The sequence below is a fragment of the Manacus candei genome, unplaced genomic scaffold (assembly GCF_025592945.1).
Source record: "Manacus candei isolate 608988 ecotype Guabito, Panama unplaced genomic scaffold, ASM2559294v1 h1tg000080l, whole genome shotgun sequence".
NCBI classification, from domain to species: Eukaryota; Metazoa; Chordata; class Aves; order Passeriformes; family Pipridae; genus Manacus; species Manacus candei.
This window is the reverse complement of record NW_026138128.1, coordinates 523988-544603: the sequence shown is the minus strand read 5'-3', so window position 1 is coordinate 544603 and position 20616 is coordinate 523988. Positions and strand designations below refer to the sequence as shown.

The 20616-nt window shown below is 64.0% G+C and overlaps 2 protein-coding genes and 2 long non-coding RNA genes across 6 annotated transcripts; 3 read left to right on the top strand and 1 right to left on the bottom strand.

Annotated features, from left to right (window-relative positions):
- Positions 1-119: 119 nt before the first annotated feature.
- On the bottom strand, positions 120-14674 carry ARHGAP45 (Rho GTPase activating protein 45). 3 transcript variants are annotated; one of them, XM_051810913.1, is made up of 23 exons: positions 14432-14674; positions 12359-12686; positions 11105-11248; positions 10012-10096; positions 9841-9913; positions 9556-9634; positions 9197-9334; positions 8916-8980; positions 8544-8654; positions 8203-8283; positions 7824-8003; positions 7483-7620; positions 6979-7169; positions 6525-6664; positions 6185-6262; positions 5879-5980; positions 5473-5636; positions 5059-5247; positions 4563-4700; positions 2943-3181; positions 2480-2720; positions 2295-2424; positions 120-2140 (listed from the first exon to the last, which is right to left on the bottom strand). In XM_051810913.1, the coding sequence occupies exons 1-23, from the start codon at positions 14519-14521 to the stop codon at positions 1812-1814; spliced, it is 3453 nt and encodes a 1150-aa protein (XP_051666873.1). In that variant the 5' UTR covers positions 14522-14674; the 3' UTR covers positions 120-1811. The 3 variants fall into 3 exon arrangements, with proteins under 3 accessions (XP_051666873.1, XP_051666871.1, XP_051666872.1); XM_051810911.1 differs by lacking the exon at positions 14432-14674 and adding an exon at positions 13681-14196 and having other exon boundaries at positions 2295-2379; XM_051810912.1 differs by having other exon boundaries at positions 121-2140; positions 2295-2379.
- LOC127481581 (uncharacterized) lies at positions 5228-7270 on the top strand. The gene is made up of 3 exons (XR_007908259.1): positions 5228-5429; positions 5919-6095; positions 7104-7270. It is a non-coding gene; the product is annotated as an uncharacterized LOC127481581 (long non-coding RNA).
- LOC127481583 (uncharacterized) lies at positions 7856-9138 on the top strand. The gene is made up of 3 exons (XR_007908260.1): positions 7856-7961; positions 8425-8627; positions 8941-9138. It is a non-coding gene; the product is annotated as an uncharacterized LOC127481583 (long non-coding RNA).
- A 607-nt stretch (positions 14675-15281) lies between the features above and the next one.
- Positions 15282-20014, top strand: CNN2 (calponin 2). The gene is made up of 7 exons (XM_051810990.1): positions 15282-16044; positions 18137-18258; positions 18515-18581; positions 18663-18800; positions 18956-19072; positions 19366-19512; positions 19589-20014. The coding sequence occupies exons 1-7, from the start codon at positions 15982-15984 to the stop codon at positions 19853-19855; spliced, it is 921 nt and encodes a 306-aa protein (XP_051666950.1). The 5' UTR covers positions 15282-15981; the 3' UTR covers positions 19856-20014.
- Positions 20015-20616: the final 602 nt, after the last annotated feature.

Below are 20616 nucleotides of genomic sequence, written 5' to 3'. Positions count from 1 at the left end.
CATCTCCCTGGGGCAAGGCCTTGAGACCCGTATTTTTCATTATGTTTGGATTCTCTTCCTGCTGGGACTCTGCATCGTGGCTGAGCCCTGCAGAGCTCTCACCTGCTGCCCTGGGCCCTTTGGATGCTGCAGTTCAGACTTAGCTTGTTCCTTCCCTGATCTCCTGCCCTCTGGCCCTGGTTTGGGACCTTGGTGTTTGGATCCCACAATGGAGAGTCGCTCATCACCCCCAGTCACGCTGGCTTTAATCCATCCCAGGTCTCTGAGGGGTTTTAAACATCAGTTTTCCTGCCAGAACACTTGTGTTTGCAGTGCCTGGCCTCCCACAGCCAGGGGAGTCTGGAAGACTCTGATCTCCAGGACAAACAGGGGTTGGAACACACGGATTTTATTCGTTTTGTGGAAGCATGTCCATGTGACCCCAGCGAGGACGTGACAGTGCTGAGCAGCAGCAGGACAGACACCGAGGGGACACAGCCAGGAGGGAGCTGTGGCCCTGGAAGCTCAAGCGCAGCCTTCGCCCTTCCCTCACTCACACCCACCCTCATCATCCTCACCCACCCTCACACACACACACGGTACCGCCGTGGCAGCAGCACTCCCAGACCCCCCTGTGCCCTGGGAATGGCCTGCTGGAAAATCCCAACCGTCCTGTGCAAGAGCTGTGGGGCAGCAACAGCTCCCGGGGGGTCTCCAGCTCTTCCCTGGCTCCGTCCCAAACCAGTTCCCTGTGAGTTCACCTGGGGTTCTGTACCTTTGCTGAGATGTGTCTCCATCAGCCCCGGGGGGCTCAGACCTCCCGTCCATCACCTGCAGTACTGAGGGGCCTGAGACACCCCAGCACCACCCCTGTGTCCCACAGGCAGGGCAACGGGAGGAGATGGCTCTCAGCTCATTCCCAGCTAAAAATCTACTTGTCTCTCTGTGCCTCAGTGCAGAAAAGTCTCGTAGCTTTAAAAAAATACCCACTTTGGCTTTAGTCCTTTTGCCAGCAGAGGTAGTGGAGTCGTGTTGAAGGGTTGATTCATCTCTTTACAGAAAAGGAAGCTCAAGATTATACTGGCCAGGGCTGGGGATGGATTTGGGATGTGGTGGCCTTGAGAAGGAGGAAGAAGCACCTCTCCATGGGGACCTGCTCCATGCCCAGATCCAAGAGCAGAGGGTTGGTCCTGGACTTGCAGCTCTTTGGAGACCAAATGACTGTAAAACCAACGCCCTGAGAGCTCAGCAGTGCTCAGGACCCTGCAGCCAGGCCAACCTGACACTGAGCCCAACCACAGCCTGCAGCTGCTCTTGGCATGGCTCCTGCCAGGGAGAGAAATGCCCATTGATCCAAATGCCCATCGATCCAAGCAGCAACACAGACGCCGTCAGCTGGTACCAGGGGAGCCCTGGTGGCTTTGGGGCAGGAAATCCATCCTGGGCTCCAGGTACAGTCAGTGCCAGTGAGGAACATCCCCAGACCTGGCAGATGGCACAGCACAGCCCTGGGTTCCTTCCCAGTCCTCAACAAGCACACAAGGAGGGTCTGCCCCTCTCTCCTGGAGCTGGTGCTTCACGGCTGCCGGGCTGAGCCAGGTCCTGGCAGGCTGTGCCTCCGTTCCCCTGCCAGGGGGCTCAGGGGTTTTGTGTGAAAGCTCCAGCCAGGAACCAGCCAGGACTCGCCTGCAGCTGACACACCAAACCCCCCTGGCCCCTGCAGCTCTGAGCATCCCTCCCACCCCTCCACCTCCCAGGTTTCTGTGTCTGGGCAGTCTCTGGGATTTGCCCCTTCGCCCGTCCCAGAGCCCACAGTGGTTCTGTCCGGTGGCTCAGATGAGCCGGGGCTGCAGCTCACGGCCCCTGGCACCCCCAGGGGTGCTGTGCTGGCTCGTGCTGTCCCTGGGGGCAGCAGGGACGCGGCTCTCGGGGGGCTCCTCCGCGTCGCTCTGCTCGTCCCCGGGGCTGCGGCAGCGGGGCCCGGAGCCCTCGGTGTCCGACTGGCCGGCGCTGCAGCTGCGGCTCCGCGGCCCCTCGCTCCCCTCGTCGCAGAACTGAGCCTCGTCCGTGCTGGTCTCGCTGCCCTGTTTGCTCAGGTGGGTCCGTGGCTCCCCAGCGTCCTCCAGCTCCGAGTCGGAGTCCACGGAGCGGTCGCCGGACTCTGCGGGACGGAGGAGCCCCGTCCACGCTCCCGCCCGGCACCGGAGCTTCGTGCAGCCAACCCGGGGTCCCCGGGGCAGGGGAAGGGGCTGTGTGACCCCCGTGCCTCCCGAGGGACCCGCACCCACCAGGAGCCCCCCGTGCTCTTCACTGACCTGCGAGTGAGTCGGCGCTGAAAGCCAAACTCCCCTTCTCTGAAGGCAGGTCCAGGTAGGGGACAGTGCTGGGGGCAGCCGTGGGCTGGGAGGGAGAGGGATGGTGGTGAGGGCACGGAGGAGAGGAGTTCTCATTCACTTGGCTCCAGAGAACACCATGGAATGTCCCCTCCTGTGATTCCTACCTCCTCTGTGGCGCCCGAGCCGCGCCTGCCGGGCTCGGCCAGCGCCGCCACCTCCTTGTGCTCGAAGATGGTGGGGTAGAAGATGATGAGGGCCTCGATGATACGAGCTTGGTGGGGATAATCCACCAGTGAGGACAAGGAAATGGTGGCGTCCGTGGGCCTGGGACGCATCAGTGTTGGCCCAAAGACGATGCCCAGGTTGCCTGAGGTCATCTTGTTGTCCTGTTCCACTTCCATGATCCTGGGGAGGAGGAGGAGGAGGAGGAACAACTTGTGATAGCAAGGAGGGAGAAGGGTGGCTGGGCAGGGCTGGGGGAAGTGCTGGGCTGGAGCACATGAGCCTCATGAGAGGGAGAGAAGCAGCTGCAGTTGCTTCCCCAGGAAGCTGCACTCACCTCCCTGCCCCAGGGAAGAAAGGGAAGGTTCCCAGCACCCACAGGGGCTCTGTCCCTGCCCCTCTCACCTCCTCAGGTGCTGCAGGAGGTACTGGAGCGTGGCCATGTTCTCGTAGGGAAGCTCCTTCAGCAGCTCCCTCAGCTTCAGCACCAGGCTCAGCACCACCCGGTCGGTGTCGGCTCCTCTGTCCACCAGCTCGGGGCCGCCCTTCCCGCCCCGGCCCTTGGCCTCCCCGCCCTGCAGGCTCTCCTTGGCCAGCCCCATCAGCTGGTTGTACAGCCGGAAGGGCATCAGGGGCTCTGGCAGCTGCAGAGAAGAAGGGGGGAGATGGTCCCAGGAGCCCCCACCTCTGCCAGACCCGGACCTGTCCTGAGCTGCTGAGCTGGGGACACCTGGGGCCTTTCAGTGAGGAAACATCCCTGCAAGTGCCCCCCCGGGCAGGAGGTGGAACGAGAGGAGCTTTATCATCCCTTCCGTTCCAGGATTCCAGTCACAGACTGGGAGTCTGTGACTCCCAGTGCTGCAAACCCTCTACCCCCAGGGGATGTTTATTTATCCATCTCCTGGAGCGTGTCAATCCAGCCTCATTAGTCCTGGCCAAGGAACACTTGTGAAGTTCAAGCCAAAAGCAGCCTTTGATCCACCTGTGGCTGCTCCTTCCTGGGTCGAGGTGCAGTGATTCCCTTTTCTTGCCTGGAAAAGCTCTGGGTGGGGTGGGCCCAGCAGCAGGTTCCCCAGTGGACAGAAGGTGGCTGGGAAGAGGACAGGGATGGGTTGTTTTGGGTGGGAAAGGCAGGATGTGCAGGGCACAGGATGAGAAGGGCACAGCCTGGGGTGAAGGCGGGGCTGTGGTGGGGGAAACTGCTTTGAAGTTTGTGTGAAGCAGCCGGGGCTGGTGCTGACTGCTGGGTGTTCCACATGGCTGGTGATGTTTTCAGGGTGGTTTAAACGGATGTTCTGGGGACAGGCTGCCTCACAGCAGAGGTGGTTCCCTCCAGCCAGCCCTTTACAGAGGGACTTTAACCCATTTGTCTACAGCGAGGCAGCAGGTCAGGGCTCAGGACCGAGTTACCCCTCTTGTTCCACTCCACTTTTCTTTGGAGAAACCACAGAGGCAAATCAGAACCTTTGCTCCTGGTGTGCAGGAGCCCAGGGACGTGGCTCCCCCCGTGATGTAACAGAGAAAGGCAGCACAAAAAGAGTTAATCCCCGGCTGCCTGAGAGGGAGAAGCAGCTTCCCCTGCCTTGTGGTGGCTGTGGGAGGATGTGGGTGATGCTGTTTGCACCGACAGTTTGGGTGCAGGGAGGGGGTGCCTGGGGCAGGACTGCCATGGGGGACCCGAGGGGCAGAGACCCCCCTGAGCCCGGCCCAGGGCAGCCCCAGGGGCAGAGCCCACCCCAGGGGCCGTGACTCAGCCTGTGCAGGGTGACCTTGGCTGGCTCCCTTCCCCTTTTGGGGTGCCCAGTTCCCCAGCTGCAGGGTGGAGGGTTCGTGCTGCAGTTGCTGTTCCTGGCTGTGACTCAGTGTGGGCTGAGCTGGGGGGTCACTGTGGCCCCAACTCCACAGCCAACCTGATCCTGCTGGGAGGGGCCCCTCTGCACTCACCAGCAGGAATTCCTGCTGCCAGGTTGGTTCCTCTGCCTCCTCCCGTCCCTCCCACCGCAGGAGGTACCAGCAGCACCTTACCTGTCTCAGGTAGAGCTTCAGGACGTTGCTGATGTCGTGGGGGGAGGCCTGGGACAGCTCCACCAGCTCCTTCCCATTCTCAAAGGCCTGGCAGAGCTTCTCCACGCGGGTCTTGACGCCGTTAACTCGATAGATGCCCTGGGAAAGAGAGAAAAGTGGAGCTGAGGCAAGGGGAGATGTTCCTCTTCATGTTTGCATGGGACAGTGAGCCGTGTGCTCCCCCCTCTCCTTCTGAGGTGGGAAATCCCTCCAGGAAGTCATTCTGGGATATCTCTTTTCCAGCTCAGCCATTCCTGCTTCACAGGAGAGCAGGAGGCAGGAAAGCTGAGTTTCCATGGGCAGAGTTTGGGGTATTTGGGCCAAGTTCATCCCTGGGATGAACTCCCTGGCTCCCTGCCCTGCAGAAATCCAAAACTGTGCCCGTTGGTTTTCCAGGGGATCCTTCCAAGGGCTGAGCCAGCTGAGGAGGAGGAGGAGAGAGGAGAGTGTGACTCACCTTGGTTTTCAGAGCCCGCTTCTCGATCTCCAAAATGCACTTCTTGACAATGAAGGGGATCCCGTCCGGGCTGCCCCGAGATGCCTCTGTGAAGTCCTGCCCAAAGAGCTGCAGCTTCCCTTGGAGCTTCTTGTGCCCACACTGGATGGCCAAGGTCTCCAGGCACTTCTTGTGGCAGGCCAGGTAGCACTAGGAGAGAGAGGGGGAGACGTGGAGGTGGGAGGGCAGCTACAGAGAAATGCCAGGCATCGCTCAGAGCATGCTGGGAGCCAGGAAAAATGCTTTGGAGATACTGCAGGACCGATGGAAAGCACCTGGAACCCTCCCCAGAGGAGGAATGGCCTCCTGAACATGGTCAGAGCTGGGCTCAGGTGGGTTCCACCCCCAGCTCTCTTCCCACTTCTCCCAGCTCACCTCCTCACACTCAGCTCCCTGGAAGTACACGTAGCTGTTGCACTCCCGACACTTGGAAGGGGCACGGAGCTTCCTCAGCCGGTGGGTCTGGGCAGCCTTGGACAAGCCAACATTCCGGAAGGGCCCCGTGGGAGCTGCCAGCTCCGGGCTGATCCCATTGATGCCTGTGGGCAGAGCAAAAGGAAATGTGAGCTCAGGCACAGCATGAGCAGGGCGGTCACTGTCCCTGGTCTGAGCAGGGCTCATCCCTTGGGAAAGGCAGTGCTACCAGGAACACTGTCAGGAACCCCCAGCAACTGGTGGGTTTGCCTCTGGAACTACTGGATTTGGGAAAAGCGGCCCTCAGGGAGTCCTGCTGGAGGGGTGGTGCAGCAGCAGCACTGTCACCTCCCACACTGTCACCTACTCTGCTCAAAGGGGGTGGTGGTCTCATCCTTCTCCTCCAGCTCCTCACTGGAGGACACGGTGCCGTTGGACGAGAGCCGCTGGAGCTTGTGGCTGAATTCACCTGTCCAAGGAAAACCCACAGACTGGTGAATCAGTGGCAAAGCTGCTTCTCCTCTGAAAACTCATCCCACCCCATCCCATCAGAGACTGGGATCAGCACAGCCATTCACCAACAGGTAAACAAGGGTTGGTGCAGCCTAACTGGAGTGCTCTGGGTTTAGACTGGTTGTACTGGGAGGGGCTCCTGAGCTGTTCCTGTATCTACCTGCATTGGAATCCAGGCTGCTTTCAGCATCAGCAACAGTGGTTGGCCAGGATTTATGGACCTGGTGTCCCCTCCCACCTGCAGAGAGAACACAGGGTCCATTGGGATTGCTGTCTGTGTTCGGGAGGGAACAGTGGGAGAACAGTGTGGATGCTGGGAGAAACTGGGATGTCTGGGGGAAGCTGCTGGTGAAGGGGCCGCTGGGGTTTGGTGCCTCCAGTGACACCCAGCAAGGAAAAGGGGATGGGCAGATGGATGATGGTCTCTTAGGGAGCGAAGCGCCACAGATCTGGTTTAGTGTCTGGGAGGCTCCCGGCCCGTCCTGCTGCTCCAGGCTCACCTCTCCGCTCGGCCGCCTCGGCCCCGCTCGGAGCCTCCTTGGCTCCTGCCCCTCCTTCAGAGCCGGCCCCGGCCCCCTCGGCACTCGTGGGGAACTCGCTGGCGTTGAAGCTGCCCTTCCGTGTCCGAGAAAAGGGGGACCTGGAGGGGAAGAGGGAACGTGGATGGGAAGGAAGGAAGGACACTCAGAACCCTTATCCACGGCTGCTCTCCACCAGTCTCGGGATGCAGAGTTCTCTCTTAAATACTCGACAGCCCGTCTCATTCACCGAAGGACATGAGGGGAATTCCGAGCTGGTGCAACTCCAGCATTCCCAGCAGGAGCTGCCTTCAGGAATGCTGACAGCACCCTGGCTCCTGCAGGAGCGCGTGGGCAGCCACGGGAGCGGGAGATGGCGCGGGGGACGCAGCCGAGCTGGAGCATTGCCCGGGGGTGGCTCCCCCGTCCCCCTCACCAGGCGTTGTGGGACACGTAGGGCTCGAAGTCGTACTGCACGTCGGGCTCGTCCCCGCGCTGCAGCTGCCGCACGTGGGACGCGTACTGCTGGCCCGGGTCGTACAGCTTGCTGCTCTCACACAGCGTCTGGAAGTTCACGGGCAGCGGCGCCGTCTGCATGTGCATGGTCTGGTAGAAGGAGATGGTGGCCTGAAAGAGACGTGGAGAGAGACCGGCGTGAGCCCTGTGAGCCGAGGTACAGGAGGAGAGGGAAAAGATGCTCCAGGTCAGGTGGGCAATCAGGAGCAGAGGAACCAGGGGCTCCAGGTCAGGTGGGCAATCAGGAGCACGGAGCAGCACTTGTTCTGCAGCCTTGAGCCTCAGTTTTTCTGAGCACGAGGGAGAGCAGAGCTCTGCACCCACCTGGGCCCCTGATGGCTCTGCTGGGAGGCCACTCCAAACCCTCTGGAGCAGAGCACGTCCACCTCCTGCCCTGGGGACACCCCAGTCCAGCCCCACTCACCGACTTGATGACCTGGTCGCTCTGTTTGATCACCTCGTGGATCTGCCGCAGGGAGTTCACCTTGGTGTCCTCCAGCTCCTGCTTCTGCGTGTTGGCATCGGCCACACAGGTGCGATACGTGGCCATGGCCTCCTCTGCCTGGAGTCGGGAGAGGGAGAGAGGAGGACAGCTCAGAGGTGAGGAGAACACAGAGAACAGCCCCTCGGACCATGTTCCTCCAGGCACTCCCATGCCATGCTCAAGGATCCAGGGGAGCTCAGGTCACTCCACATGGCTCAGGGTGGCTCCTGCGCAGGGACAGCGGGAGCAAGGAGGCGCCTCCAGAGCTGTCACCTTCTTACCTTGTTCTTGGCCTCCTCTTCCAGCCGCCTCTTCTTGTCCAGGGTTTTGGTGGTGATGCTGCTGGTCGTGTTCTGCTGCTCCTCCTCCGCTTTCACCGCCACGTACTTGGCCTTGTCGTGCTCCTCGCTGCGCTGCATGTACGTCTGCTTGGCCTTGCGCAGGTTCCCCTCGGCCTCTTGCTGCCAGGGCGAGCCGTGACCCGGGTGAGGACGGAACCCAGCCAGGGAGTCACCAGTTCCCATGGGCTCCCCGGGGTCCCCCAGCACAGCAGAGGCACCCCAGCACCCGACACTGCCAGAGAGGGGCAGGGGGTCCAGCACCCTTAGAGGGGCACGTGCCCGGGGTGCTCCAGGCTGCGACACAAACCCAGTCACTCACCAGTTTCCTCTGTGCCCGGTGCCACTGCTCCTTGATCTCCTTCCTCCGCTTCTCGTGCTCGAGGCGTCTCACCATCAGGGGCTGGGTTGGGAGGAACAGCCCCGTGATGCCCTGAGCTGAGTGCTCTGCTCTGCCCTTGCCAAGGCTTTGCAAGGAGAAGTGCCCTGTGCTGGTCACTGTTGCTGCCAGCACGGCCAGGTCACAGGCACTGGTTTGTGCCAGGGATGAAAATCTGCAGCCTGGGAAGTGCCAGACACAGGTTCCCTCTGGACTGAGCTAAGGAAGAGCCACCTCTGCAATGCCAGGACCACCAGCCCTGGGAGGACCCTTTGGCCCCTCACCTGGAGGAAGGTTTGGTGCTGCAGGGTGTTGGCTGCCTGCAGAACCGACGTCCCATGCTCCATGTCCTGCTCCAGGGCCAGCAGGTAGATGGACAGGAAAGGCATGTTGGTCTGGGAAGTGGGAAAACACACCACCCTGAGCCCCAGCACCTGCCCAAGGAGTCACATCCTTTGGGGAGGAAGAGTCAGAGGTGTGATGGGGCTGGTGGCTGCTGGTAAAAGCCTCATCCTGAATTTTTCCAGGCAGAGCTCTGGAGAGCTGCCTGCATGTTCTCCTGGGCTCTGGAGCTGGGGCATGTGGGATGGGCTCCCCAGGGCTGCTGACTCTCAATCCAGCCCAGCTCTGGGGGCTTTAGGGACATGGGGACTTACCTCCTGGCTCATGGTTTGCTTGCAGCTGTTTGCCATTTTCTGGAGCCCTTTAGCAAACTCCATCTCTGGAAGAAAAAGTTTGGAAGTGAAAAGGCACACGAGACACTGGGAATTCCCTGGAGGAACCCAATCTTCTTTTGAAAGATAAATCAGGAACTTGAAGAGTGAAGTTCCCACTTCCCTGGCAGTGTTGGTCTCCCCCCAGACTCCTGTAGGGACCTCGACCGGCCCCGGGGCTCAGCCCTGCTCCAGAGGGGCCCACCCGCCATCCCCCTGCTCACCCAGCGTGGTCCTTTTCTCCAGGTATGAGATCAGGTCCTTCATGTACTTGGAGATGGTTTTGGCGTACTGGAGTGCAGCATCCACCCCCCCCTCGCAGCGCTGCAGCATCACGTCCACTTCCTCGGCCGCAGGACGGGCTGCAGGGGACACCCCGTGAGCTTCCAGTGCAAACCTCCCCTCCCCGAGCCCGCCCCGTGCTGTGCCGGTCCTGCCGACCCCAGTGCCACAGCTCTGCTGCCTTTGCCCAGCCGAGGAGCCAAGTGGGGCTCAGGATCACAGCGATGACAGGGAAGGTGCCAGTTCCTGCTCAGCCAGGCACCCCCACCCCAAACCCTGCACCCACCCTCGTCCTCCTTACCCGTGCTGTAGCTCTCCACACCCACAGGCACACTGTCTCCTCCGGGCCCAGGGATCCCCCCGTAGAGGCTCTCCATACTCTTTGAGGATTTGGAAAGAAAAGGGGCTGGTCAGCCAAGCAGACGGAGGGGAGGCTGGAACCTGGAGCTGCCGGAGCCTTTCAGCTGTTGCTGGAAGTTGGCTGTGCCCAGGCTGTGCCCAGGAGCTCACGGGAATGGCTCTGGAGAAACACCCTGCTCTGTGCTCCCATCAGAGCTGGGGGAGCAGCCAGAGCCCCACGGCTCACCTGGTTCTGGTCGCTGGGTGGGATGGAGAGGAGGGTGCTGCTGTCCACCTCCCCCATGAGGAACTCGGACACCCTGTGGGGACAGGAGCACAGCACAGGGACAGGGACATGGGCTGTCACCCAGCAGCACCCACGGACCGGCTGTGGAGGCAGCTGCCCATGATCCCTTACGTGCTGCTGAAGGACACAGCGATGGTCTCCACGGCCTTCTCGAACTCCCGCTTGTCCGCCTCGTTGTTGGATTCATAGTGGAACCCTGGAGGAGAGGAAATGTGGGAGCCCTGTCACTGTGTACCTGTCCCTCTCTCAGCAGAAGGACCCGCTGGCTCACGGTGGTATCAGGGGAGCTGTGGGGCTGGGGTGGGGCTGGGGCACGTTGAGGGAGCAGTGGGGAGGATCATCCCTATGGACGATGGATTCCTCCAACACAGCATCCCCCCGCTTTCTCCCAGGACTGACTTCCCTGCCAGCATCCCTTGGCTCATGTTTCTGTTTATTCCCGTTACTCAGGGCTGCTGGAAAAGCACTGCTGGACCTGTTCCACTGCCTTCCCTGCCTCATGGCTCCTCCAGACCCTGCTCTGAGCAGGATGGACTCCTCCAGGAGGGCTCTTGGCCAAAAGAGGAACCGCCGGTGGCAGAGGGAACCGGTGCAGACAGTGCTCAGCAGACACCCACGGCAGGGGTAAGCAGCAGCCAGGGAGGGCTCCTGGGCAGCCCCTGGGGCTGCTCCTCGGGGGCAACTGAGCCCCCCGTTGCAGTGAGGGGCTGGGGTCTGCCCCAGTGCACTCCCTCCCGTCCCCACGTGGGGCCAGCCCCCAGCAGCCCTCTCGCCACCCGTGAGCCTTCCTGTCCCCTGCGGTTGCTGTTGGGTGTCCAGGAAGCGGCGGCTGACGCAGGAGGTGGTGCTGTGGTGGGTGCAGTCACCCCCTCCCCGTGGGTGACAGCAGAGGGAGGTGGTGCCCAGCCAGGGCCTGGCCTCCCAGACCCCGCTCTGTAAACACGAGGGGCTGCCAGGAGCAGGATCTAATTATTTCAGTGTTTTTCCTCTGGCTGTGCCTGGAAACCCCCAGGCAGGATCTGTCATTTCTGACACTATATCGTCCTTAAAGCTGGACCACAGCAAGAAGCAGCTGATGCTTTTGCCTTCTCTGCCAGCCCATGGGGCAGCTCCACTCCTGGCAAACCCCCCATGGGCTCCCCAGCCCCGCACCCTGACACGGGGCAAGAGGGGAGTGGGACAGAGCTTCCAGCCCCTGTCTCACCCTTGACTTTGGAGATGAGGGTCCCAGCAGCTGTCAGGGTCTCCAGGGTGTTGAGCAGTGGGTACTTGTTGATGACCTGGCGCAGGATGCGCAGGGTTTCGCCCAAGCACTCGTGGGCCAGCGGCCGCTGGGGCTCCTTGGGGTCTGCAAGAGAGGGGGCTGAGCCCTGTGTCCCTGTCCTGTGTCCCTGCCCCGTGTCCCTGCCCTGCATCCCTGTCCTGTGATCCTGTCCCACGTCCCTGTCCCATTTACCTCCCAGCCACATGCCAGGCAGGGTCCTGCCATCTCCCAGACCATGCAGCCCCTCCCCTTGGCCTTGGGGCTTCCCAGGCCAGGCATGGCCTGTCCAGCACCTCCCCACAGCCGTGTGTCTCCTGCCCAGCCCGGTGGTGGCTGGGGGGAAGCCCAACCTTTGAGCCGTTTTTTCCGCAGTAGTAACTTTTTCCCTTGAAAGCAGTTTGGGAATTTCCTCCTCGTTTCCTTCCCTCCCTCCTCCCGGATGGACGCTCCCAGATGGGAGGGATGTGGCAGGTCTGTCCTGCCATCATGCCAGCCTGGCTCACTGCATCCTGCAGGTCCTTCCCCAGGACTGTCCCCTCCCTCCGTGGGCTCCAGCTGCCAGCCTGAGGGTCTGGCCTGGTCAGCACGGGGCAGGGCTGGGCACTGGCAGCCTTGTTAGGAGGTGAGGAGCCTTGTGCAGGGAGGTGCTGGGATGGGGGACTGGCACTCACTGCCCAGCCAGGCAAAGCCCCCTGCCCAACCCAGCCCCCAGCTCGGGGTCTGGAAGGGATTTCTGCAAAACCAGGGCTGAGAACAGTGTCATGTGCCCCCTACGCCATGGGATCGGTGCATCTCCTGTGCCCCCTTGGGCAGGGACAGGCGCTCGTGGGCCCGCAGACCACCCAGCCCCATCCTGATGGCCACCCTGGTGGGCTGGGGGCTCGGGGGGCCATGCCCAGCACCCTGCAGGGCTCAGGGGGCCCTGGCAGGCGGCTGGCACCGCTGCACTGTAAACAGGAAAACGGGCGGATGAAAATAGCTCGCGGCAGGAAGCCGCGTTATCCTGGCCCTGAGCTCTGGCAGCCACTCACCCACCACCCACCCACCACCTCTGCCCGCAGCTTCACGGCCCCTGCGGGCCCTGGTGGCCTCTGGCCCAAGCAGAGAACCCCCACCCACGGGGGGTCTGTCCCTGGGGTGCCCTGCAGCGCTGTGACACGGGTGTTGGCACTGGGTGGGCACCCAGGCACTCACCATCGCGCAGCACCACGTCCCGCAGCTTCTCCAGGGCGTCGGCGAAGCGGGCAACGTCCGCCAGCAGCTGGGAGATGTCCTCGGGGTCGATGAAGGGACCCTCCCCGCCCTCCATGGGGCTGTAGGACGTGGGGGTCTTGTGTCCCTTGGCCATGGGGCGGGGGGCCGCGGGCAGGGGGAAGCTGGCGGCACTGGCATGGCGGCTGAGGCTGGTGGGGCGCTTCAGGGTGCCCACGGTGCTGGGGCTGGTGCTGAGCTTGGCACTGGCCGTGGGCAGGTCCCCCAGGCTGGAGCCTGGTGCCTCCAGGCAATCCTTGCGGGAGAGGTCCTGGGGAGCGGGGATGAGTGTGAGGGCACAGCCAGCGTGGTGGGGACCGTGCTTGGGAGAGGGCAGCACCCCAGGACTCGCCACACCACCAGCTTGGGGAATGGGGTGGTGTCTTGAGGGGCTGGTGCCAGACCCTGCAGCTGCACCATGCCTCAGTTTCCCCAGTCAGGCATCCCCTTTGGGGACCTTGGAGACAGTCTTGGGACCCCACAGGGCAAAGACAGAGCAGGGAGGGTCTGGGCCAGGCCTGGGCAGGGCCTGGGCACTTGCCTGGCCATCCCCCACCAGTCCCTCTGGCTCTGTGTTCATCATGGGGGCACACAGTGACCATGTGGGTGACACTGCTCGTCCACCCCAGCACCCACCATCCTGGGACTGCCCATCCCAGTGGACTGGGGACCTCAGCACAGCCAAACAGCAGCAGGATCCAGCCCACACGTCCCTTCCTCTTTTTCAGCTGGTCCCAATGCTGGGGGAGGGGGCAGGGACAGGGACACCTCCCAGGCCACTGTTGGGGGTTTGGCAAGTATTTTACAGATGGAGGAAGCCCCCAGTTTCCAGGGGCAATATTGCCCCGAGGGAGGGGTTGGTACCAGCACTGTCCAGGACCGTGCATGGCTTGGGGATCACGCACCCAGCAAGGGTCTGTGAGCACGGGGAGGGGACCCTGCAGCCCCCAGCCCACTCAGCAGCTCCCGTCAGGGACCCCCAGGCACCCAGGTGTGACACGAGTGTGCGGGGTCTCAGCATCCCGGGCCGGGCGCTGCCGGAAGCGTCTTTGGCAGACACGGAGTGCCGAGAGCACGAGGCTTCCGTGGGCGAGGGCAGAGGGGAGCTCAGCCCCACGGGGGGGCCAGACCACCACGGGGCTGCAAGGGCACCCAAAGGGCCCCACCCCAAAACGCCTGGGGCCAGCCCGGCCCTGTCCCCGTTCCCCCCGGGGTGCAGCGGCCCCGGTACCCCCCGGCCCTCCCCCGGGGTGCCCCGGCCGTACCGTCAGTCGCACGGCGGGCGCGCAGGGCAGCGAGTCCAGGGAGCGCTGGGGCGGGTGGGCTCTGCCCGCCGCCGCCCAGGGGCTGTAGCTGTTCCTGCCCGCGGCCCGGCCGAGCATCCCGCCGGCCGCCACCCATAGGCCCCTCTCCGCGGGGTCGGGACGGGGACGGGGGCGGGTGCCCCCCGCTAAGGAGCCGCGGGTGGGCTCCGGAGCCCCGACGGCCGCACCGCGCCAGCCCCGTCTCGCCCCACGCAGCCGGGCTGGGGCGCAGGCGCGGGGCGGGCGGTGCGGGGTGCCACGGGGTGCCACGGGGAGCCCCGGCCGCCGTCCGGCCCCACCGAGGTGAGGCGCTTCCTCCCGGCCCCTCCGGCACCGGGGGGGTCCGCACGTCAATAAATAAATACAGGGCAGAGCTGAGCTGCCTGAGCCCGGTGTCCCCAGGGAGGTTTGGGAATCTCTCTGTCCTCCCCAAACCCTCGGACACAGCCCCGCATTTCCTCCCTGTCCCTTCCAACCCTTCCGCCTCCCTCGGCGGCTGCTCCGTCCCCCTCATCTGGGGCAAAATGTCCCCCCAGCCCAGTGAGCTGGGTCCTTCCTCGTCTTCTTTCTGCTCCTCGCAGACCTCCTGGACGTATCCAGGCCCCCATTGCCACTCTGTGGCTCTTCCCAGCAGCTCTGCGGGTGCTGTTGCCCCCACAACCCCCAGGGCCCCACGGCCCCCGCCCTGCCAGAGACACCGGGGGACACTCACCGGCAGGGTCTGTGGGACGGGGCTTCCCGCCCGGCTCTTCTTGGAGATAGAGGGGGTTTTAATCAGCTCCCGTTTCTTCCGGGAGAACATGGTTCTGGGGGGCCGAGCCGCTGCCCTCAGCCCCTCGTTTGGCCGGGCGGCCGTGCCGGCTGCTCACGGCCACATTCGCGGGGCGCAGTGTCAGGAGGGCGCGTGTGACGCCGCCTCGTTTCCTCATCGGCTTCGCAGCCCGACCTGAAACAGGAAAAGCCGAACGCGCGAGGCCGGGGCAGGGGCACCCTGGCTGCCCTGCGGGGTCGTGGAGGGGCAGGCGGACGCCGGCACTCCTGGGGGTGCCCACCAGGGCTCGTTGGGGGCTTTGGGGGGTTTCAGTGCTGCAGCCCAGGGCTTAGAGAGGGGTGGGGGCTGAGCCCCACTCTGGGGGACCGGTGCTGGCCCCTGTGGGACCCTCACCCACTGGGAGGTTTACCTTGTTTGAGGGTGTCCCTCTGTCCATCCCGCTGGAGGCCCCGGGTGTGGGGGTGAATGGGATGGGGGGCTCTGGGCTCCCACCCGTGGGACGCTCCCGGCTCTGCCCCTTTGTGGGCTCGGTGGCGGTGCCGGGACCGGCCCCCCGGAGTCACTGCCCTGCCCCTCGCCCCCGTGACTTCCCCACCCGCGGGGCAATGGGACCCCACAACGGGAAAACAGGAGAGGCGGCCAATAAACCCCTGGAGAGGGACAGGATGGGACGGGCCCCCTCCGAGTGCTGCGTGGGGACCCCCGGCCGCTGCCCATGGGCTGCCCTGACCGGCTGCTGGCCCCGCGGGACAGGAAAGACACTCCGCTTTTCCCCGGGAACCCCCCGCGGTCCGGGCCGGTCCGTCTCGCGTGGGCCATCTGCCGACCCCGGGGGGGACACGGGCACGGGTGGGGGTCGGGGCGAGGGGAGCGGGACTGCGGCGCGGGTGGGTGGGTGGAGGCGCGGGGGGTGCGGGGGCGGAGGAGCGCGTTCGTGTGCCCCGCGTGTGCGCGTGCCCGTGGGTGCGGGCAGAGAGGTGCGCGCGCGAGTGTGTGCGTGAGTGTCCGAGTGTGCCTGTGCAGGGGAGCGCCCGTGGGTCGGGGGTGCGTGTGTGTGTGTGTGTGCATAACGCGTGCCCGGGGGTCGGGGCGCGCACACCCGTGCACGCGAGTGTGTAAGGCGATGCACACGCGTGTGCCCGTGGGTGCGTGGGTGTGCCCGTGGGTGCGTGGGTGTGCCCGTGGGTGGGTGCGTGGGTGGACCCGTGTGCCCGGGACGGCTCCAGCCCCGGTCTCGGCCTCCCCCGGGCTCCCGGTGTCTCCCGGTGCCCCCCGGCGCCCCCCGGTTCTCCCGGGGTCCCCCCGGGTCCCGGTGTTGGGGTTCGGAGCCACACCACGATCCGGCCGCTCCTGCCCTTATTTGGGCATTTCGGCCCCGTCCAATCAGCGCGGGGGGGCCGGGCCCGGCCCCGCCCCCGCCCCGCCCGGCCCCGCTCCGGTACCGGCTCCGCTGCCCGTGCCCCGCTCCGGTACCGGCTCCGCGCCCCGCCATGAGCAGCTCCCAGTTCAACAAGGGCCCGTCCTACGGCCTCTCCGCCGAGGTCAAGAACCGGGTGAGCCGCGGCGGGAACCGGGGGGACCGGGACCACCGGATGGGGGCAAGTCGGGGGCTGGGGATTACCGGGGCCTGCAGGCGCTGCGGCTGCCGGTGCTCCTGGAGGTCTGGGAGAGCCGGGCATCCCGGTGCCGCTGGAGGTCCCGGTTTCATCCCGGGGTTCTGGAGAACCAGAGGGTCCTGGTGCGCCCCTGGAATGCGGAGCTGGAGGGGGCCCGGTGCCACCGGGGACGGAGAGTGGAGAAGTTGAGGGTTCCCGGGAGGATGGAGAGCCGGGGGTTCCCGAGAGAATGCGGAACTGAGGGTCCCGATGTACCGGGGTCTCTGAGGGGTGGGGATGCCAGAGCTGGGCTCCCGGTCTCGCGGTGCCCTGAGCCTGCCGGCAGGGTCCCAGGGAAGTGTCTTGGGGGGACCGGGGCTGGGAGAGGTCCCGGGCACCGGCTGCCTCTCCCGTGCAGTGGCCGCTATTGCTCCCGGCAAACCCCGCGGCTCGGGGCCAGCTCCACGGAGCTTCACTTTCTGCTTCCCCACAGTTGTGCATCCCCCGCGGATGCTCCACGGCCTTGGCTGGGAATGGGGCTGTGACCCCGGTGACCCTGCCCGGGGCCGGAAGGGAAAAGGGGAACGGGAGCCTCTGGGCGGTCTGTTTGCACCCCGAGGAGGGAGCTGTGTGCCGCGGGGTGCAGGCAGCTGCCAGCACCCTCCTGCCTCCTCGACAGCTCACAGGGGTCCTGCTGGGCCGGGGGGACACAGCTGCCCCAGGCTGTAGGTGGCACCAGCAGTGGCCGAGGTGCTGGGCTGTGCCCAACCCGGACGAGCAGAGATTGAGCTGTGGTCACCCCAGGGCTGGTGGCCTGTGCTGCCCGGGGACACAGGAGCTGCCTGGATGGGGCCAGGGCAGGCAGAAGGAGGGCCAAGTGGTGGTGGGCGTGTGGCTGCAGGGATGTGGTGGCTGTGGCTCCTTACCCATCCTTGCAGGGGATTTACGTTTCATAAGGAGCGGACGGGCCCCGGCCTGCCTGGGGCTGGGCTGCCCTGGCACTGAACGGATGACACGCGCCGGAGCCTCCCCACCATGTGCTCTTGGTGCTTTGGGTTGATTCAGCAAGACATGAGCCAGTCTGACTGCCCCAGTGTGTCTGCTGGAGGTGACATCACCAACTGGGAACCAGTTAAACCAGCGCCGTGCTCCCAGTCTGTGCAATCCCTTGCAAAGTGGGCTGCGGTGGGATCTCTCTGGGGCTGGTCCCCTCTGCCTGCTCCTGTGCCCTGGGAAACCCTCACATTGGCCACGGGGAGGGAAGAACTGTCTACAGCTGCCCATGCTCCAGAAAATCATCTGGTGGGACTGTGGAATCCCCCTGGCCGGGACACACGTGTGTGACCCAAGGTCCTGCATCAGTCAAGTTCCTCTTTGAGGCCGGAGCATCTCCCCACCACACAGCAGGGCTGGACTGTGTCCATTCCAGTGTCTCCCTTTGTCCAGGAGGAGGGGACTCATGGCCCCCCACATAACGGGAGCAGGAGAGGACTGGATGGGCGAGAGGTCCTGAGGCCCTGAGGCCACCTCTGGGTGCTGGCTGAGCATCGGAGGGACGGGGCTGGGGCAGGACAGCACTCGGGGCTTCCAGGCTCTTTCCACCTCAGGACAGGATGCCTTTCTCTTGCCTCATGGGCCAGGGCCGAGGCAAGATGCCGATGGCGGGGATGCTGCCGGCCCTGGCAGCTGGTCTCCATTTGGGAGGAGGCGTCCACATTCCTGGCATAGCCGCGGTGACCAGGAATCTGCGGCGGCTGTTGGGCTTTGCCGGAAGGGAGAGCATCTCGTGACCAGACCCCTGGGGATTGGAGCTGGGCTCCCGCAGGCTCCAGGGCACAGGGAGGGACAGACCCATGGAGGGGGCACTTCCCCCTGGCCCCCACAGGCAGTTCCTCCTCATCCTTTTGGAATGGTTCAGAAGCTGCTGTGTCTGATGGCAGCATCATCCTCCTGTCCCCAGTCCCATCCTGGGAAGGGGGGAACTGTTCCCATGAGGGGTTTGGGGTGCAGACAGGGCTGTGCCTGAGCTGCCCTCACCCACCCCCTCCAGCTTGCCCAGAAGTATGACCCACAGAAGGAGGTTGAGCTGCGGACGTGGATCGAGAGCGTCACGGGGCAGCAGATCGGGCCCGATTTCCAGAAGGGGCTGAAGGACGGGGTGATCCTCTGCGAGTGAGTCCTGGACTGGGTGGGGACGGGGAACACCAGCCCTCCAGGGGACCCCCGCCAGCCTTTGGGGTGGAAAGGGTGGGCTGGATCCACACCAGTGGGACCTGCTGGGTCACCCCAAAGGGTCTCTGTCTGTGGAGAGCCCTGAGGACCAACAGGGACCTGGGCAAGGAGTTGCATCACATGGGGGAGGCCTGGGCTGGATCCTCCTGAAAGGGGCCCATGCCCTACAGCCCCACATCCCCCTGCCTCCCTCCAGGCTCATGAACAAGCTGCAGCCCAACTCGGTGAGGAAGATCAACCGCTCAGCTCAGAACTGGCACCAGGTAAGTGCAGCCCTGCTGCCACCCACCCACTGTCCCTCTGCGGTCACCCACCGGGGCTCATCCCTCCCCCCCTCCCTGCAGCTCGAGAACCTCTCCAACTTCATCAAGGCCATGGCCAGCTACGGCATGAACCCCGTGGACCTCTTCGAAGCCAACGACCTTTTTGAGAGCGGGAACCTGACCCAGGTGCAGGTGTCACTGCTGGCGCTGGCAGGAATGGTGAGCACAGGGGGACGAGCAGCTTGGGAAGGGGCACTGTCCTGCGGGGACCCCCAGCCTGGGGTGGTGCCCGTGGGACCCTGTGGCTCCCCCTGTCCAGGAAGAGGATGGGGGGGACTGGGACCCCCATCCCTCCTCACCACCACTCCTGGCAGGCCAAGACGAAGGGGCTGCAGAGCGGAGTGGACATCGGTGTGAAGTACTCAGAGAAGCAGCAGAGGAATTTTGACGAGGCCAAGATGAAGGCTGGGCAGTGTGTGATTGGGCTGCAGGTGGGTTGTCCTGTGGAGTCCCAGGGGTGGGGGACTGGGAGAGGGGTGCCCAGTTCTGGCAGATCCTCAGCACTGTCATGGCTCCAAGCACAGCTGGAAGAACCCGAGGCTCGAGGTGCCTCAGGTGTTCTTGGGGTCTGGGACCATCGTGGCTCCATGTCCGGCACTCAGTGGCCGTGAGTCTGGGGTGGGTTGGGGAATTCTGGCTGTGCCCCCTGGGCTGGGGGCGATGGGGAGAGGGGAGAAGGGGCATGTGTGGGGCAGCACATGCTCCTCACCAAACCCTTTGTCAGATGGGCACGAACAAGTGCGCCAGCCAGTCCGGCATGACGGCCTACGGCACCCGGAGGCACCTCTACGACCCCAAGAACCAGATCCTGCCACCCATGGACCACTCCACCATCAGCCTGCAGATGGGCACCAACAAGTGTGCCAGCCAGGTGAGCGCCTGTGCTGGGCTGGGAGGGTGTGGGGGGACCACAGCTGAGCCCTGCTCCATCCTGTTCTCCCTCCCAGGTGGGCATGACAGCTCCCGGCACCAGGAGACACATCTACGATGCCAAGATGGGGACAGAGAAGTGCGACAACTCCTCCATGTCACTGCAGATGGGCTCCAACCAGGGCGCCAACCAGAGCGGGCAGGTCTTTGGCCTCGGCCGCCAGATCTATGACCCCAAGTACTGCCCACAGGGCAGCCAGGGCGAGGTGGCCAACGCTGCCGGTGACCTGGGCGGGGACCCCCCTGGGTACCACTACTACTGTGAGGAGGAGGAGAGCTACTGAGCGGGACGGCACCAGCCCCGTCCGCACCATCTCGTGTACAGCCACACTGCCAGCCACATTCCAGCCTTCACTTCCGTCATTCCTTCTTTTTAAACTCTTTTTTAACTTTGGAAATTAATCTATTTTTCCGAGCAAGGAAATAAAGACCCTGTTTCTAGAGAGGAGCCTGGCCAGTTCCCATGGGAGCCCCCAGGTCCCAGGGCAGCGGGAAGGCGGTGGATGCTCCAGCACCGGGGAGTGGACAGTGTCACCTCTCACACACCCAGCGCCCACCATGTGCCCCTGCAACACCCCCGGATCCCTCAGCAAGGAGTGGGGGGCAGCTGTCTGTGCTGCACCCAGTGCTGCTGCTCATTGCTGTGCTGGCAGGACCTGGCTCAGCCCCATGGAGGAGAGGGGCTGGGGTCGGTGGGACGTGGTGTGGGGGGAGCCCAGGGCACTGTGGGGCCTTGGGACTGTGAGTGTGTGAGTCAGTGAATGTGTGCACACGTGTTTGCACTCTCATGTAATCTCTAGATGCTGGAAATGCCATTTTTGCAGAAGTCGTTGGGACCAAGATTCTGAGATGATGGTGTTGGCTGCAGGGCAGGGCTGGGAGCTGGCACACCCGGCACTGCTGCACCTCCGCAGCAATCCAATCGCCCAGGCTGGAGCCAAAGCTGGCTCTGACGGCAATGCCCGAGTGCAGCCGCTGCCCCTTGACTTTCCCCTCCCGTGCGGTTTTTAATGGAGATGCTCTCAGACTGAAACGTTTTATTTTT

Coding starts and splice junctions, on each gene's coding strand:
- CNN2 (XM_051810990.1), top strand. CDS start 15,982: ATGAGCAGCTCCCAGTTCAACAAGGGCCCGTCCTACGGCCTCTCCGCC. Junction 16,045..18,136: donor CCGCCGAGGTCAAGAACCGG/GTGAGCCGCGGC, acceptor CACCCCCTCCAG/CTTGCCCAGAAGTATGACCC. Junction 18,582..18,662: donor CAGCTCAGAACTGGCACCAG/GTAAGTGCAGCC, acceptor CCCTCCCTGCAG/CTCGAGAACCTCTCCAACTT.
- ARHGAP45 (XM_051810913.1), bottom strand. CDS start 14,521: ATGTTCTCCCGGAAGAAACGGGAGCTGATTAAAACCCCCTCTATCTCC. Junction 8,655..8,915: donor AGCAAACCATGAGCCAGGAG/GTAAGTCCCCAT, acceptor CCCACTTCCCAG/ACCAACATGCCTTTCCTGTC. Junction 3,182..4,562: donor TGAAGCTCTACCTGAGACAG/GTAAGGTGCTGC, acceptor TCTTCTCTGCAG/CTGCCAGAGCCCCTGATGCC.